Source organism: Danio rerio, chromosome 7 (assembly GCF_052040795.2).
Source record: "Danio rerio strain M-AB ecotype USA chromosome 7, GRCz13ab, whole genome shotgun sequence".
Taxonomy (NCBI): domain Eukaryota; kingdom Metazoa; phylum Chordata; class Actinopteri; order Cypriniformes; family Danionidae; genus Danio; species Danio rerio.
The window spans coordinates 15,777,501-15,792,864 of NC_141027.1; the positions used below are offsets into that span (position 1 = coordinate 15,777,501).

A 15,364-nucleotide genomic window follows, 5' to 3' on the forward strand; every position below is an offset into this window, starting at 1 on the left:
CAGCTCAAACAGTGGCCTATTGCTGACTAATTTTATTGGCTAACGCTGCTATGATGATCGCGTCAGCCCCAACTTCAGACACGCCCTCTGTCAAGTGTTGGCGCTGAAGCCCCATGTGAATGGTAAATTTGGTCTGTTTAGAAACTTTACCGTGTGAAAGCAAACCAAGAGCAAAAATTAATATTGCAACAATTTTAATCCCTGTTTCGGAGCAATGGATCTACAGGTGTGAAAGCACTCTGCTTAACTACTATTTACTTCAATATATAAATACAATGTGCTTAATGTGTTGATAATGTATTGCAGAAGACCTCTGGTGATATTAAAGTTGGATAGAGGTAAAGTTAGAGAAAGCTTTGATGGTATGGGTAAGTTTAAGGGTGGGTTAAAGAGTTCAGGATCATTAGAAGTGTTATTGTAAATGTAATTACAGATTTTACAGATTTAATTACATGCAGGTATTTAATAAAGCATAAATTCAATGTAAAAGCATGTATTTACACATTAAGTACATTGTAACGAATTATTAATTGCAATCTAAGTGCATATTAGTTAAGGCTGCTGAAAATAAAGTGGGCCGGAAATTTTTATATAAAGAAAAAAAATTCAGCAGAAGTCAACATGTCAGTCACAACTGCAGATAAAAGAGCTTCACTGGCATCCAGCCGATCTCGCAACACAAAAGCATTTCTCGCATAACTAACTTCCTGTTTGTAAAGTGTTTTTGTGGTTTAGTCTTTGTGTGTTTGTACACGTTGCAGGTCTGAAATCAACTTGTCTGAGTTGCCGCTGAATGAATCCACATTGTTTTCCTGTGACCTGGAGCCGGGCCGGGGCAAGGTGGTGTTTCTCATCACTCCCAAAGCCTGCACCGGAGCCTCCATTTCAGATCTCATCACCCCGCCTCTGGAGGACCCTGAGGAGAAAGAAAACATACTGGCTAAATATGTATGTTAAACCACAGTGCTGCTTTTAATATCTATAATCAGGGGTAGGACTGTGCGATTATTCAAAATCGAATCGCGAATGTTGCAATAAGTTAAGTGCAAGAGGCTGCAATATAAAATATATATGTAAACAAAAACAACGAATAACATCTTCAAAACGAGTCCGCTATGCTTCAGAAAATTAAGCATGCTTCTGCAATGGTGTCGTCAGGCATCGCAGACATAGTATCGGTTGTCGTGAACTATGCCACATTACACCAGAAGAAATGATTGAATATTGTGTCACGATGTACATTTGTCATTTAATGTTTTTTCTACGACACCCGTATGTCAAAGAAATCATGCCAAAATCGTGTGATCTGACTGGGGCTTTATAACTAGCCAATTGAGTGAGCACACTTTCGTTCTGCCCAATCAGAATTGCACAACAGAACTACACCCACAATAAAAGCGCTGACAAGTAGGATCATGGTGTCTGCTGCTTTAGAAGCAATAAAAGACAAATTAATATTAAAGATAAACAGCATTTGTAATATGGGAATCTTTTAGTTTTTTATGGGAATATTTTAGTATATTTATTCACAGACCGAACAAAAACAGGTCATTTTTAAGAACTGTTGCCTAATTGTTGACACTGCTTACAGATTATTGAGCTGAAGCTTCAAGTAAATCAAAATCAGCTTGAATTAAATCGTAAATCAAGTCACAATCACAATATCTGTCAAAGAAATTGCGATTAGATATTTTCCCCATATCACCTAATCAGGGGTGAATTTAACCAATAAACAAAGTAAGCAGCTGTTTAGGGCCCAAGAAATTTGGGGGCCTCCAATAAATATTTAGAAGTATCAATTATTTCTGTTATACAAAAAAAAAAAAATTTTTTTTTTTGGTTCAAACTAATTGAAACTGAGCTGAAACACAATTCTTGAGATTGTTTTTGGGACAACTTAATTGTTTTATGTTTATTTGTATTTGCTTTGTGCTAAAACAACATGAAGGACTTGTGTGGAACCTTGCATTTTTTGTGTTAAAAATGTATAGGGTTCAACAAAATTCAACATTTTTCTAAATTTAATGTAATTACATTCGTGCAAAATTGTCCCTCATAATAAAATTTTTCTTTATTATGTTTAGGTATTTTTTATCATTTTTAAAACCAGTTTGAAGTCCCTTGGATAATTCTAGACAAAGATCTATACATAAGTCTCTCGCTAAAAAAAGCTAATTAATTTTTTTTTTTTGAATGCATTATAAAATTAAGAAACGTATATTAATATAATTCTGTGTTTTCTGTAAAATGAAATAATTTTCATAAATTTATTCCAATGATAGCCCTTGTATGTAGCTTTAACATTTGGGTAAGTCATTTGTGCAAAAAATCTAAATATGGACATTAAAGTGCACCCTTACTAACATCGGTTAAATCTATATCATTTTTATTCCATATAAGATAGCAAAATAAAGATTTTTCCCTATTTCCTCAAACAAAAGTACGTAAATGGATGCCTGAGCAGTTTATACACAAAAAAAGATAACACTTTATTTTGATGATCTATCTGAGTGTTAGTAGACTGTCTGCTTAATATCTGTTGATACTGCTTATAAACAGACATTCAACTGACTATAAAAAACTTTGCAAATGCATGTCAACTTACACTAACCCCAACCTAACAGTCTACTTATAATCTAATGAGAATTAGTTGCCATGTAGATGTAATGTAGCCTAAATTCAATAAACAGACCATCAAAACAAAGTATGACCTAAAAAAATGGCAATACAAACTTTAAAATCCAACTTTTTTGTGTGACTATTATATAATTATGAAATAACACAATAATAAATATACAATATTTAATATGGATCTTTTAGAGGGCATTCTTTAAAATAAGACCATGTTTATTCGTCTGCTCCAAAGTATGTAACCTGGGGTCTGTTCTTCGTACCTCGCTTAAATGATCTAAGATGCTTTGGCAGATCCTGGATCTTTTAATCTTGATAACTGATCTCTGGCTATTTTGGTTCTTCAAACAAGTTCGCGAATCAGATTGAAATGTCTGGATGAACTGATCTGAGATCGCTGCGTGTGTTGTGAAGGACAGATTCATAGATCCTCGAAATCATGATTAGCAATGCAACGATTGGCTGATGGAACAGCAGCGTAATGACATTATCTGAATGATATTCAAAAATGCATGTGAGCAAAATTACATCAAATGAGCAGTAAACGGTTTGTTAGATATGATACACTATAACTTTACACATTTATTGTGAGCTGCAGGCTTTACACTTTCTTGTGTCAGGAATATTCATCATGTACTTCAATGCATATCAATGTATTTAGTTTTACATTTAGAGAAGATTACAGGCACATTTCTGTAAAAAATCTAGAGTGCAGCAGAGTGCAAGTGTTAAGAAAAACATTTAGAAAAGACTGATATAAGAAATTAACTGATATAATAAATAAACAGAAATAATACAAAAAAAATAAAAAAAATACAAAAGTTGGAATAACTTAGGGCCGCCAAGTAACTAAATCTGTCCTTGTACATAATACAAAATAAGTGAAGATGTGTGTTGGGTTTCAAAGGTTTTTTAAAACAAATATTTTTTTTAGGCCAAGACATTTATACAGTAGTACAAGAGTAATTTAAAGGTGCAGTATGTAAATATGAACTAGGTATTGCATTCCTGGATCAAAACGCACACAAACGCAACAGCGAGTGACTGACTATCGAGTCTTAAGGCTTATTTAAATTGTGTTCTAAATAAAAGCAACAGCATGCGATAAAAGGAAGATTGCCATATTAAAGAAAGATTTTGTTCTAACCAACACCTCAAATTGATTACAAACGGCTTCTATTTCTTGCAGCTGAACAGCATAAAACACTGACAATGATCACCTCAGGTACACCTCATGTGCTTTATTCAGTGTTAAATGCTAATAATGTGAGTTTGAATGCCATTTTACATGACATTTACTGTCATACTACTAAAAGCAGCAGCAGGTAGTTCACCTCAGATCGTGAAAATAAAATAAACCATTTAAAAATTGAGCTTCAGAACTGTGACTCAGTGTAAACAAACATATATCAGTGATTCAGCATCTACATTTATTAATGTTAAAGAGGTTTAATAAGTATTTTTTCAATTAAAAATCTTACTATTTAGTTTGAGTGCAGTAAGTGCACTATTCTGTGCTTCTGAATGGTTGCATTTAAATTTCTGTCGTGTTTCATCTGGTGCAAACAGTCAAATTGCTTTGTCACGTAGCGTGTAAGGACACAGAGGTTCCAATATAACCTGCTCAACTAACGTTTATGTTGGTAATATTTATATTATTTGCTAATTTATAAACACCTCATGTGAAACTCTGAATCTGCTTCTTATTTCGGATTCTCCTATTGTCCAACAGAGGTCGCCTTTCGGTCACAGACTGATACTTTGAGAGCTTCATGACTGAATGAATGAAATGCATGGTTTTCCACCAAGGCAGCCCAGGGTGCTGAAATATAATTGGCTAAACTGGCATTGGGTGGGTTAAAGGGACAAAAAAAACATTCGTTCCAGCACATACAGTAACACACATTTTCAAAGCAGAATAAGCATTGCTTTTCAGATAAACAAGAATGTTCACTTAGCATGTTGCTTAAATATCTGTAAACATGGTTATTTTTATGCTTCAAAAGAATTAAAAGAGTTACACACAGCACCTTTAAAACATTACAACTCAAAGACCATAATATTGTAAGATGAGGGATAACTTTGACACTTTTAGTAATCTGTAATGGGCTTCGTACGGTCCTGGAAGTATCATGGGATTTTGACATGGCATTTTCTAGGTCTGTAAAAGTTTTGGAAAAACAAATAAACCCAGAACGTTTTGTAAAAGATTGTCATTTTACATATTTTAATAAGATCAGATCAGATTAAATGTTGTTTTATTAATGCATAAAGATATTTGATGGAAATTATTTCACTGATATTTAAAGTTTTGCAAATTTAACTTGTTATATGAAACACTGAATGTAGACGCTTGTATTTAGGATGTCTTATATGTGACATAAATTAGTTTAAAACAAACACAATCATGTGATGTCTCATATTTGATACTTTTAAAACAGTATTGCATAATAACACCGTGCATGATCTCATTTAAACTTCTTTTTACAATTGTCTCTCTTTTTTTTTTAAGAGTTTGAAGAACACAGTGAGGGACCTGAGAGATGTTGGTTTTCTCCAGGTTAAAGTGATCAAGGCCACTGACCTCATCTCTGCTGATCTAAATGGTATTATTTATCATTTGTTGATTCATTTGTTAAGAGCCATTTTAGTTTGTGATCATCTACAACCCCTCTGGCTGGATCTTCTGTGTATTTTCTAGGAAAGAGCGACCCGTTTTGTGTCCTGGAATTGGGAAACAGCCGGCTACAGACCCACACCATATACAAAACCCTCAACCCTGAGTGGAATAAAGTCTTCACTTTGTCAGTATTATTAATGTACACTACTGTTCTGAACTTTAGGGTCTGTTTGATTTCTTTTAAAAGTGTTCAGTGAGGATGCATTCAGTTGGTCAAATGTGACACTGGACCACAAAATAATGTTGCTCAATAATACATTAATACAATACAATACAATAATACAATGTATGGGCATACATGATAACATTTTTTTTCTTTTATGCCAAAAATCAATAAGATATTGAGTATTTTGTAAGTATTCATCTGGAATCAGTTTTTATTAGTAACATGCATGGCTAAGCACTTAATTTGGACAAGTTTACAAGGCAATTTTTCCAGTATTTAGATTATTTAACTCTCAGAGCAGCTCTTGCAAAGCAGCTTATTTTGACCAAATGTTGTCATATTAAAAAAGTTATTTAACAAAGTATGCACCAATGGAAAGCATTTAATTAACTTATTTACTTAATTATAACAATATTATATTATATTAGATTATATTAGATTATATTAGATTATATTAGATTATATATTTTTATATAATATTTTATATTATTATTATTATCATATATATATTTTTTTTTTCAATAGTTTTGTGATTCAGGGTCACAAATAAGATTTCTTTTTTACTTCTATTATTGATTAATACTTCTATTTATTGATGTTTTTAATTGAAAAAGGTCACAGATCTAATATAATGATACACATGCAATTTCTTACCCAACTGTTTACATTCATGGCTACAACCAACAACATGTAAACTTGTGTATTTAAAGATTATAAGTTTATGCTTTTGACTGAAATGTCTGTGTTTGACAGTTGGCGGAAAGATTTAATAATCCTAATTTAATACTCGCATGATGTTTTGTCTGGCTGACATTTTTCTTTTTTATCTGTTTGATTTCTCACAAAAGTGTTCAGCGAGGACACATTAAATTGATAATGTGACACTGGACCACAAAATGATGTTGCTCAATAATACAATAATACAATACAATAATATTTTGTATGGGTAAAAATTATATATATGTTTTTCTTTTATGCCAGAAATCCATAACATATTAAGTATTTTGTAAGGATCCTACTGTAAATCTATTAGCACTTAATTTGGACAAGTTTAAAGGCAATTTTCTCAGTATTTAGATTATATTTAACCTTCAGATTCAAGATTTTCAAAATGGCTTATTTTGACCAAATGTTGTTATATTAAAATGGTTGTTCATTAAAGTATACATCAATAGAAAGCATTTAATCAGCTTATTTATTTATTTATTTATTTATTATTATTATTATTATTATTATTATTTCTTCTTTAAAAAAAAATAGTTTTCTGATTTGGGGTCACGAGTAAGATTTTGTTTATAAAGGAACTAATACTTCTGTTAATTAAGGATGTTTTAAAATGAAAAAGGTCACAGATCTAATACACTTATGCACATGCAGTTTTTTACCCAACTGTTTACATTCATGGATGCAACTAACAACATGTAAACTTGTGTATTTTAACTTTCTAAGTTTATGCTTTTGACTTAAACGTCTGTGTTTGACAGTTGGTAGAAAGATTTAATAATCTTAATTTAATATGGTCACATTTTAATTTAATGGTCCATTAGTTTATGTTAGTTAATACATTTAAGAACATGAACAAACAATTAGTAATACAGTTCATTTATCATATCTTTGTTAGCATTAGGTAACGTTATTTAAGTTAAATAATGTTAGTTCATGTTGACTCATGGTGCATTAACTAATGTTAACAAGCTCAACTTTGGATTTTAAAAATGCATTAGTTAATGTTGAACTATGATAAATAAATGCTTTGTAAGAGTATTCATAGTTAATGTTAGTAAGTAATACATTAACTAATGAACCATTATTCTAAAGTGTTACCTTTAATTCTCGCATGATGTTTAGTCTGATGCCTTTGTATCTGTGTCCTCAGGAACGTGTATAAGAAGAGCTTGTACACAACAAGGCTTTAAAATATATTCTGATGATTTCAATGTTTTTGTCAGAGTATCTGAGGCAAGAGAGAAGGCTCTGCCCTCTTTGAAAAGGGGGTGGTTTTCTGCAGCTCATTAGCATTTATAGAGACACAAAACAGCACTTTTTTATTTATTTTGCTCAAATACTGCCACATACAGCGTAATATAATAATATTATAATATTATATATAGTTTAGCGTAGTATTATAACGCTAAAAATCTTATTTAATTTATGTATTCATTTGTTGTTTTTATTTGTATATTTATTGTTGAAATGTTCTTGCCATTAAAATAGCCACGGTTGCTGACATGGCATTAAATTAAAAAAAATAAAAAATAAAAAAATTACATTAGCTTTTTAAAGTATCAAGTGAAACAAAAAACTAAAAATTCAGCCTCGCCAAAAATAAAAAATATAAAAAAAACACCCCAATATATTAATATAAAAAATCAAGTTGAAAACATTTCAAGTAAAAACATTTCACAACATTGCTGTTTTTGTATTTCTAAAACATGAGCAAACTAGATTTATTATATCTTTTAAATATTTCAAACTTTTTTTTTACAATACTGTATTCAATATGAATTCTATATTTACATGAAAATAAATATATCACTGACGTTTATTTGATTTGTCTTCTTGACCAGCCCTGTTAAAGACATTCATGAGGTTCTGGAAGTGACTGTGTTTGATGAGGATGGAGACAAAGCCCCAGATTTCTTGGGGAAGGTGGCGATTCCTTTAGTCTCAGTAAGTTATATGTGTTTATTCTCTTTTCATTTTTATATCAATGATCTGTATTTATTGTATATTTACATTTTTGTTGTGGTGTTTTTATTATGTTGGCTTGAGAGAGCCAACATACTGTTATACTATGTCCTCGAAAACAAACATATCTCCTCCTAGGCCGTTCATGCTACAAGGCCCAAATTTGGTCAAAATGTGCCTTCTGCATTTAAGATTGTTGCTATATCTCCTCATGCCAATCAGACTTATCTTTTATGAATATTTTTTAAAATATTACATTTTAATAATCTGGGCATATAAAAAATTATATAAGCCCAAAATTTGGCTAAAAGCTGTGTCTGTATTAGATTCTTTTCAGGTTTATCAGACGTATAGTTTTCCAATAAATAATTTTTAAGCATTATTTTTCTCAAAATATGGCAAGCCAATTTGACAAACTCCATATTTTTTACTAATATATTCCAGTTTTTGACTGTCATGGAGACATCTGGGTTGATTTATATCACTCATATTGGCAATAAGTTTTGATGTATCCTCACTAATCTGTCAATTGTCCCCATTGCAATAAAACAGGCTAACCTAGCAACTAGGACTGCACGATTTTGGCTAAAATGTGAATCACGATTTATTTTGCTTAAAATTGAGATCATGATTCTTTCTCACGATTCTTTAGATTTAAAATAAAGGTTAATATGAGTCTGCTATTATTGTTAATTCTCCAACATATCATCACCTTGGAATTATAAGGTTCTATCTGCGTTCTGAATGATTTTGAGATATTGAGCTTCAAAAGTTTTTGCCATCCATATAGCAAACAGTATGTGTGTAACATTTTTTTTTTAAAGTCTTAAAATCTAAACAATAAGTTGTCATTTCATAAGAATATGTCAATAGCCCCTTTCACACAGTGATAACGGTAAATATATGGAAAATTTCCGGAATGACTTTACCGGTAAGTTCAAAAAAGCGATGTTCACACAGGCGAGGACGTTACGGATTTTTTTCGGAAAAGAGCATTCACACATCCATTCCAAAATAATGGTAATTCTGACATCATTAACCAGAAATGAACTCTAAACGGCTGCGCTTGTATTTGTAAACATTTGAATAAATCACAGACTCTGTGGATGATCAGTATTGTGAACAACTTCGATGAAAACATAAAGAGAAACATTTTCGCATGACTAGATTTACATGATATGTGTGTGTGCTAGCGCTTATAGACCGTTTATGTGCACACGCAAAGCTTGAAGGTAAACAAACAACGGCTTATCATAAGCATCTTATCGATAAATAATTACACAGTTGGCATTAAGATGAACATAAAAACGTTATCTGACTAATTTCTTGCAGCTAAATGTGTCTGGAAAAATATTCAAAGGCTTTAATTCTCATAAACCGCGCGGACGTGAATGCGTTTGACTGTTCTGATTGGCTAAAGCAGACATTTCACGTCAGCACGTTCTAGACGTGCACACGCTCTTTCCGGCAATCTTCCTTCTGCATTCACACAGCGCAGCATTCTGGCAAATTACCTGTAATGTTACAACTTCTCTTTCCGAAAAAAAGCCAGAATGAATTTACCGGTATTTTCAAAATGAGCCTGTTCACACATACACCCCTTTCCGGAAAATTGCCGGTAATATTCCGGAAAGGTGAGTATGTGTGAAAGGGGCTATTAACTCAATTTTGACAAAAATGTCAGATAGAACCTTATAACTCTAAAGTGATGATGTGGTAAAACAACACTAATAATATTAGGCCTATGTGTTGAACAGACTTTTAATATGACTTGTTTGTTAATTCACAGTAAAATGATGACATCAGAATACAACTATTCATAATTATAAAGTTGAATTATTATGTTTGAGATGCGTGCTTGTTATTGTCATTGTCAGCATTATTAGACCATTTGTTTTCACTGTAATCAGACATTTTTGTATTATATTCAACGTTATATAAGCTAGAGTAGTTATACTGACACTATAAAACATTATATTCATTTTGCGGCCGCAAATAAATCATTACATGAGACAGAAATGACATTTCTGGGGGAATTATACCTTATAAATACAGTATGTGACACTTTTAATGCCATTTGAAAGTGTTCATGTTCCTGTGAGGACCTGTGTGGCCGCCTTTAAGCTTCATTCATTTTTTTAGATTAATCCCGCAGCCCTACTTGCAACCATTTAAAACAGCAATACCTCTACATCAGAACATCATAGGGACCTACCTGAGTATTGGCTCGTCTGATTCATGCTAGCAAATGGGACTTCCTGTGTGCACCATGCATGGTAACAATGATAAGCCAAGAGCTAATAACGATTAGCTACATCCCATTAATGATTATCTAAGTGCAATAACAAATGCTTACTAATAAGAAATGCTTACTAAGTATTAGCATTTGATCAAACATGTACATGAGCGTTGCCATTTCGCAACTGCTTAAAAACCACCAATGCCATAAACATTTTAGCAACTGCCTAGCAACCACTTAGCAACCGCTGTGCTTCCTGCCAACTGCCGTTCTGAGTCCGAGCACAGTGAAGTTGGCTTTCTTAAGCCAACATCAAAGTTCATCAACAAACATTATTATGTGTATGCACTCAGGGTCTGAGAGTAATGTAATTTCAATTCTCTATGTCTTGTACATATTGCTGAATTGACAATAAAGCTGACTTTTACTTGAATTGACTCAAGAATTGACAACAGATGCCCTTCCAGCTGCAATCCAGTAATGGGAAACACTCATACACTACGACCAATTTAGTTTTATTCAATTCACCTATAGTGCATGTCTTTGGACTGTGGGGGGAACCAGAGCATCCAGAGAAAACCCACATGAACACGGGGAGAACATGCAAACTCCACACAGAATTGTCAGGACTTGAATTAGTTACCTCCTTGCAGTGAGGTGACTGTGCTAACCACTGAGCCACCATGCCGCCCCTGAACTATACATATTGGTATTAAAAATAATCGTTTACCTGCACTTCTCTTGTTCATTTTTCAGTTTCGTTATGCTCTTGAACAGAAAGAAAAGATAGTTTGAAGAATGTTGAAAAACAAGTTTGCCGACATTCTTAAAATATTTTACCTTTAACAGTAGAATGAAACTCAACACTTACTGAAGGCGAGTGTGTTTTAATTTTAGGGTGAATTATCATTTCTAAAATAAAGAGTAATGATATGTGAAAGATCTTTGATTAGAATTGATATATTAAGTCAAGTTGAGTTGTATTGTCATTCTGCTACACGTGTGGACTTACAGTGGAATGAAAGGTACAGTAACGTCTCACAGGACCATGGTCCTACATAAATAAACAGAACTATAAATATGAACACAACACTGGACAAAAGAGCTATTTTACACCTGTACATAACTAACATATCGGAGTGGTAATCTAATTATGCATTTACTATACATACCTAAACTATACAAATAACCTAAGATAGACTATTCAAGTGCTTTTACATAAAACAAAACAATACTGGGCAAGATATTGTGCTAAAAAGGTATTCAGGTTGGTAGAAAACAAGTAGCAACATGATTTGTGGTACGTTCACAAGTAAACATTGCTTTCAATATTGCAAGGTGTAGTGTAAGTAAGGTTTCTGGTGCATGTGTTTCGACAGGTGGTTTATCAAGCCCACTCACTTCAGAAATGCTAAATGTTTTTATAAAGATATGAAGTGATTTTATGAAAACATCTGCTGCAAAACTGGTGCAAGTGTCAGTTAAAGTGTCAGAGAGATGAAAGAATGCGTTTTCTACAGGTGGTTTGTCAAACCCACTTACCTGTGTGAAGCACATTTCAGAAATGCTCAATGTTTTCATAAACATAAGAAGTGATTTAAAAAAAAAAACATCTGGTGAAAGTCTTGGTTAATGTCAGAGAAATGAAAGAGTGTGTTTTCTACAAGTGGTTTATCAAGCCCACTCACCTGTGTGCGGCACTCTCCGAATCGCATGCCGTTTTTGTGTGGTTTGGTGGTTTTAATCTGAAGTTTTGTGTGTTTTCTTTTATTGTAACAGGCGTGTCAAGGTCAGCAGTTCATTTGTCCTCTGAGGAAAGAGAATTTGACATCAATGTCTAAGGGAGCTGTAATACTGGAGCTGGAAATCCTCTTCAATCCTGTGAGTCTCCACTGATGCCTTTAATCTACAGCTCAGCAGAGCCTTTAAAATGTATTCAGCCAAGCAAAATATGACAATAGTAAAGACACATCATTTATTTCTACAGTACTTTTTATGGTACATTAGAAAAACGGGTAGTAAGTGTTAATGTAATGATGATACGGGTGAAGACAAAATTATTAGCCCTCCTATGAAATGTTCATTATTTTAAAAATATTTCCTAACTGCTGTTTTAACATAGAGAATATTTTTAAACGTATTATTATCATTCATTCATTTTCTTTTTGGCTTAGTCTCTTTATTAACCTGGGGTCACCACGGTGGAATGAACCGCCAACTTATCAGCGTAATCGTGTATAAAAAAAAGAAAGCGAAACACAGAGAGTCTCAAAAAATCTCTTGTAAAAGGAACTACTTCCGCCATTCATTCACATCTGCAGCTGACGGCAGAAATCATTGCTCATTTACCAACGTCTCTTTAGAGCTAGTGTTTGATTCTCTAGCGTAATGTCTAAAGTGATAAAAAAACAGCTGATTTTGCTCACAATTTAAGATCATAAGGCTGAACGGCATGAAATGCCATCAGTATACAATATATATATATATATATATATATATATATATATATATATATATATATATATATATTTATAAAAATTTGTCTTCAACTGTAACTAAAAATATAACAACAGTTTAGCTTGTCTTATATCATATATTTAATGTTTCGATACTGGATATTTGATAGTGTTTGTTTGTTCACTGCATTTGCCAGATCAAAGCAAGCATCATAACCTTTACACCTCGAGAACAGAAATTTCTTGAGGACAATCCCAAGTTTTCAAAGAAGGTACAGTATGACATACAGAGACAATACAATAGATGATACAATCATGATTTGAATACAATCATGATTTGAAAGAAATACTTTAAGAAATAATAATGAAAACATTTTTAACAATGTATGATTGCAACAGATTCTTTCCAGGAATATTGGTCGTGTGAGGAACCTTTTTCGTGCTGTGTCTTACTCTCACCAGTTCATCACAAGCTGCTTCACGTGGGAAAGTGTGAGGAGGAGCATTACGGCATTTCTGGTGAGCAGAGCGGCCTAATACTGACCAAAAATGTAGATGTTAATACTTATTAGTACTGGCTGACAAATGTTATCTATCTATCTATCTTTCGTTCTACCATTCTTACCTATTTATTGTTTTATTTATCCTTCTATCGTTTTAAATTTGTTCTTACTATATATATATATATATATAGTCTATCTATCTATCGTTCTATCTATTGTTCTATCTATCTATGGTTCTATTCATCCATCTATCCATCCATTCATCCATCTCTCTAAAGTTCTATTGTTCTACCTATCTATCATGCTATCTATTTATCCTACTATCATTTTATTCATTCATTTTCTTTTTGGCTTAGTCCCTTTATTAATCTGGGGTCGCCACAGCGGAATGAACCGCCAAATTATTATGTCTATTGTTTTGTCTATCTGTCTGGCAGTCTGTCCTTCCGTCTATCTATCATTCTGTCTGTCTATCTATCCATCTATCTGTCTATCGTTCTATGTTTATCCTTCTAGCTGTTATTCGTTCTATCTATCCATCTATCCGTCTGACTGTCTGTTTGTCCGTCTGTCGTTCTATATCATTCTATCTATTTATTCTTCTATCATTCCATCGTTTTAACTGTTGTTCTTTCTATATATCATTCTATCTATACATTGCTCTATCGTTCTATCTGTCATTTAGTCTGTCTGTCTGTCTATCTGTCAATAGTTCTATCTATCTGCCTATAGTTCTGTGTATCCATCCATCCATAGTTCTCTCCATTGGTTTATAGATCTGTATATCCATCCATCCATGCATCCATCCATGCATCCATCCATAATAATATCTGTCAATATTGTATTGTCCTCTATAAATATGACTCTATTTCAAATCTCTCATGTGTCTTCCTCCAGTTTTTTCTTCTGGCAGTGTGGTACTTTGAGTTCTACATGCTGCCCTTGTTCTTGGTTCTTCTCATCTCGTGGAACTATCTCCAGATCGCCACTGAGAGAGTCACCAGAGACCCAGTGCGTGAGCCTTGGATAATATACACAATCCATATAACCTGACTTAACTGACCTTTCAGCTGAGAGTTCAGTTCAGCGTCTGTTTCAGTGATTTGAAAATGGCTGTAAAGTTGTATGCTCACAGTTTGTGTTCTGTTAACTTGACTTTTAACTTAAGTTTTCATTTTAAGGTAACTATCTCTTTAAAGCCATCTCAAAAGTTATTGTGAAATTAATAAAGGCTTTTTTATTCAGGAAAATATGGAAATATGTGACGATGACGATGATGATGAAAAGGTATCCTTCTTCCCGGGTCACAGATTTCCTTGCATGCATTCATTCTAGAATATAAACATAAATCAATGTGAGGTTTGGTGTACAAGCTCTAATGTATTGGTTTCAAATGTGTTGTTGTTGTAGGATTCTGAAAAAAAAGGTCTGATGGAGAAAATCCACATGGTTCAAGAGATTGTCGTTACAGTGCAGAACCTGCTGGAGGAGATTGCATCCCTCGGTGAAAGAATAAAGAAGTGTGTTTTGTTTTTACCCCTTCATTCTAACTCAAAACCTAAACAGAAGTGTTTTTTTTTCCCCAAAAAACCAGGGCTTGACATTAACACCCACCCAATGAGGGTAGATTGTAGCTGTGGCGGGCTAGACAGCCGCTTTCGCTAGCCACTTTGAATGGTTGAAAATATTTTTTAAATTGCTAGTGCTGGCTCATCACTAAAGATTAGAACGTTTGTGTATGGCCGTTTGTTAATATGCATGCAAATGTGATCTTAGAATCGAGAAGCAAAGTAACTTCATGCAAGTGAATAATGAATGAGAGTGCGTACAGTGAGACATTGGCTGTTTCTCAATATGCGTTCTTCAGCGGTCTTGCGTCCTCGTGTTCTTGTGAAACGTCATCATCAGCTGCCTAAGTTCAGTTCCAATACTCAAGACCGCAAGTACGGAGGACGCGTGAAACTTCCCGGATGTGATCTTGCTATCGAGGACGCACTGATG

At 33.3% G+C, this 15,364-nt stretch overlaps 1 protein-coding gene and 1 long non-coding RNA gene across 9 annotated transcripts in view; one reads left to right on the forward strand and one right to left on the reverse strand.

The window, feature by feature from the left end:
• LOC147843062 (uncharacterized) overlaps positions 1-15,364 on the reverse strand; it is an 812,539-nt gene that overhangs the window by 133,607 nt on the left and 663,568 nt on the right. The gene's annotated exons all lie outside the window — the stretch shown is intronic.
• mctp2b (multiple C2 domains, transmembrane 2b) overlaps positions 1-15,364 on the forward strand; it is a 70,994-nt gene that overhangs the window by 51,525 nt on the left and 4,105 nt on the right. For all 8 annotated transcript variants that reach the window (XM_087260701.1, XM_087260704.1, XM_087260703.1 and 5 more), the window contains 10 exons: positions 762-948; positions 5,144-5,237; positions 5,333-5,435; positions 8,045-8,147; positions 12,184-12,285; positions 13,058-13,132; positions 13,260-13,379; positions 14,261-14,374; positions 14,609-14,650; positions 14,774-14,883. In XM_087260701.1, the coding sequence (XP_087116827.1) occupies positions 762-948; positions 5,144-5,237; positions 5,333-5,435; positions 8,045-8,147; positions 12,184-12,285; positions 13,058-13,132; positions 13,260-13,379; positions 14,261-14,374; positions 14,609-14,650; positions 14,774-14,883 (1,050 nt within the window). The remainder of the gene's footprint in view (positions 1-761; positions 949-5,143; positions 5,238-5,332; positions 5,436-8,044; positions 8,148-12,183; positions 12,286-13,057; positions 13,133-13,259; positions 13,380-14,260; positions 14,375-14,608; positions 14,651-14,773; positions 14,884-15,364) is intronic.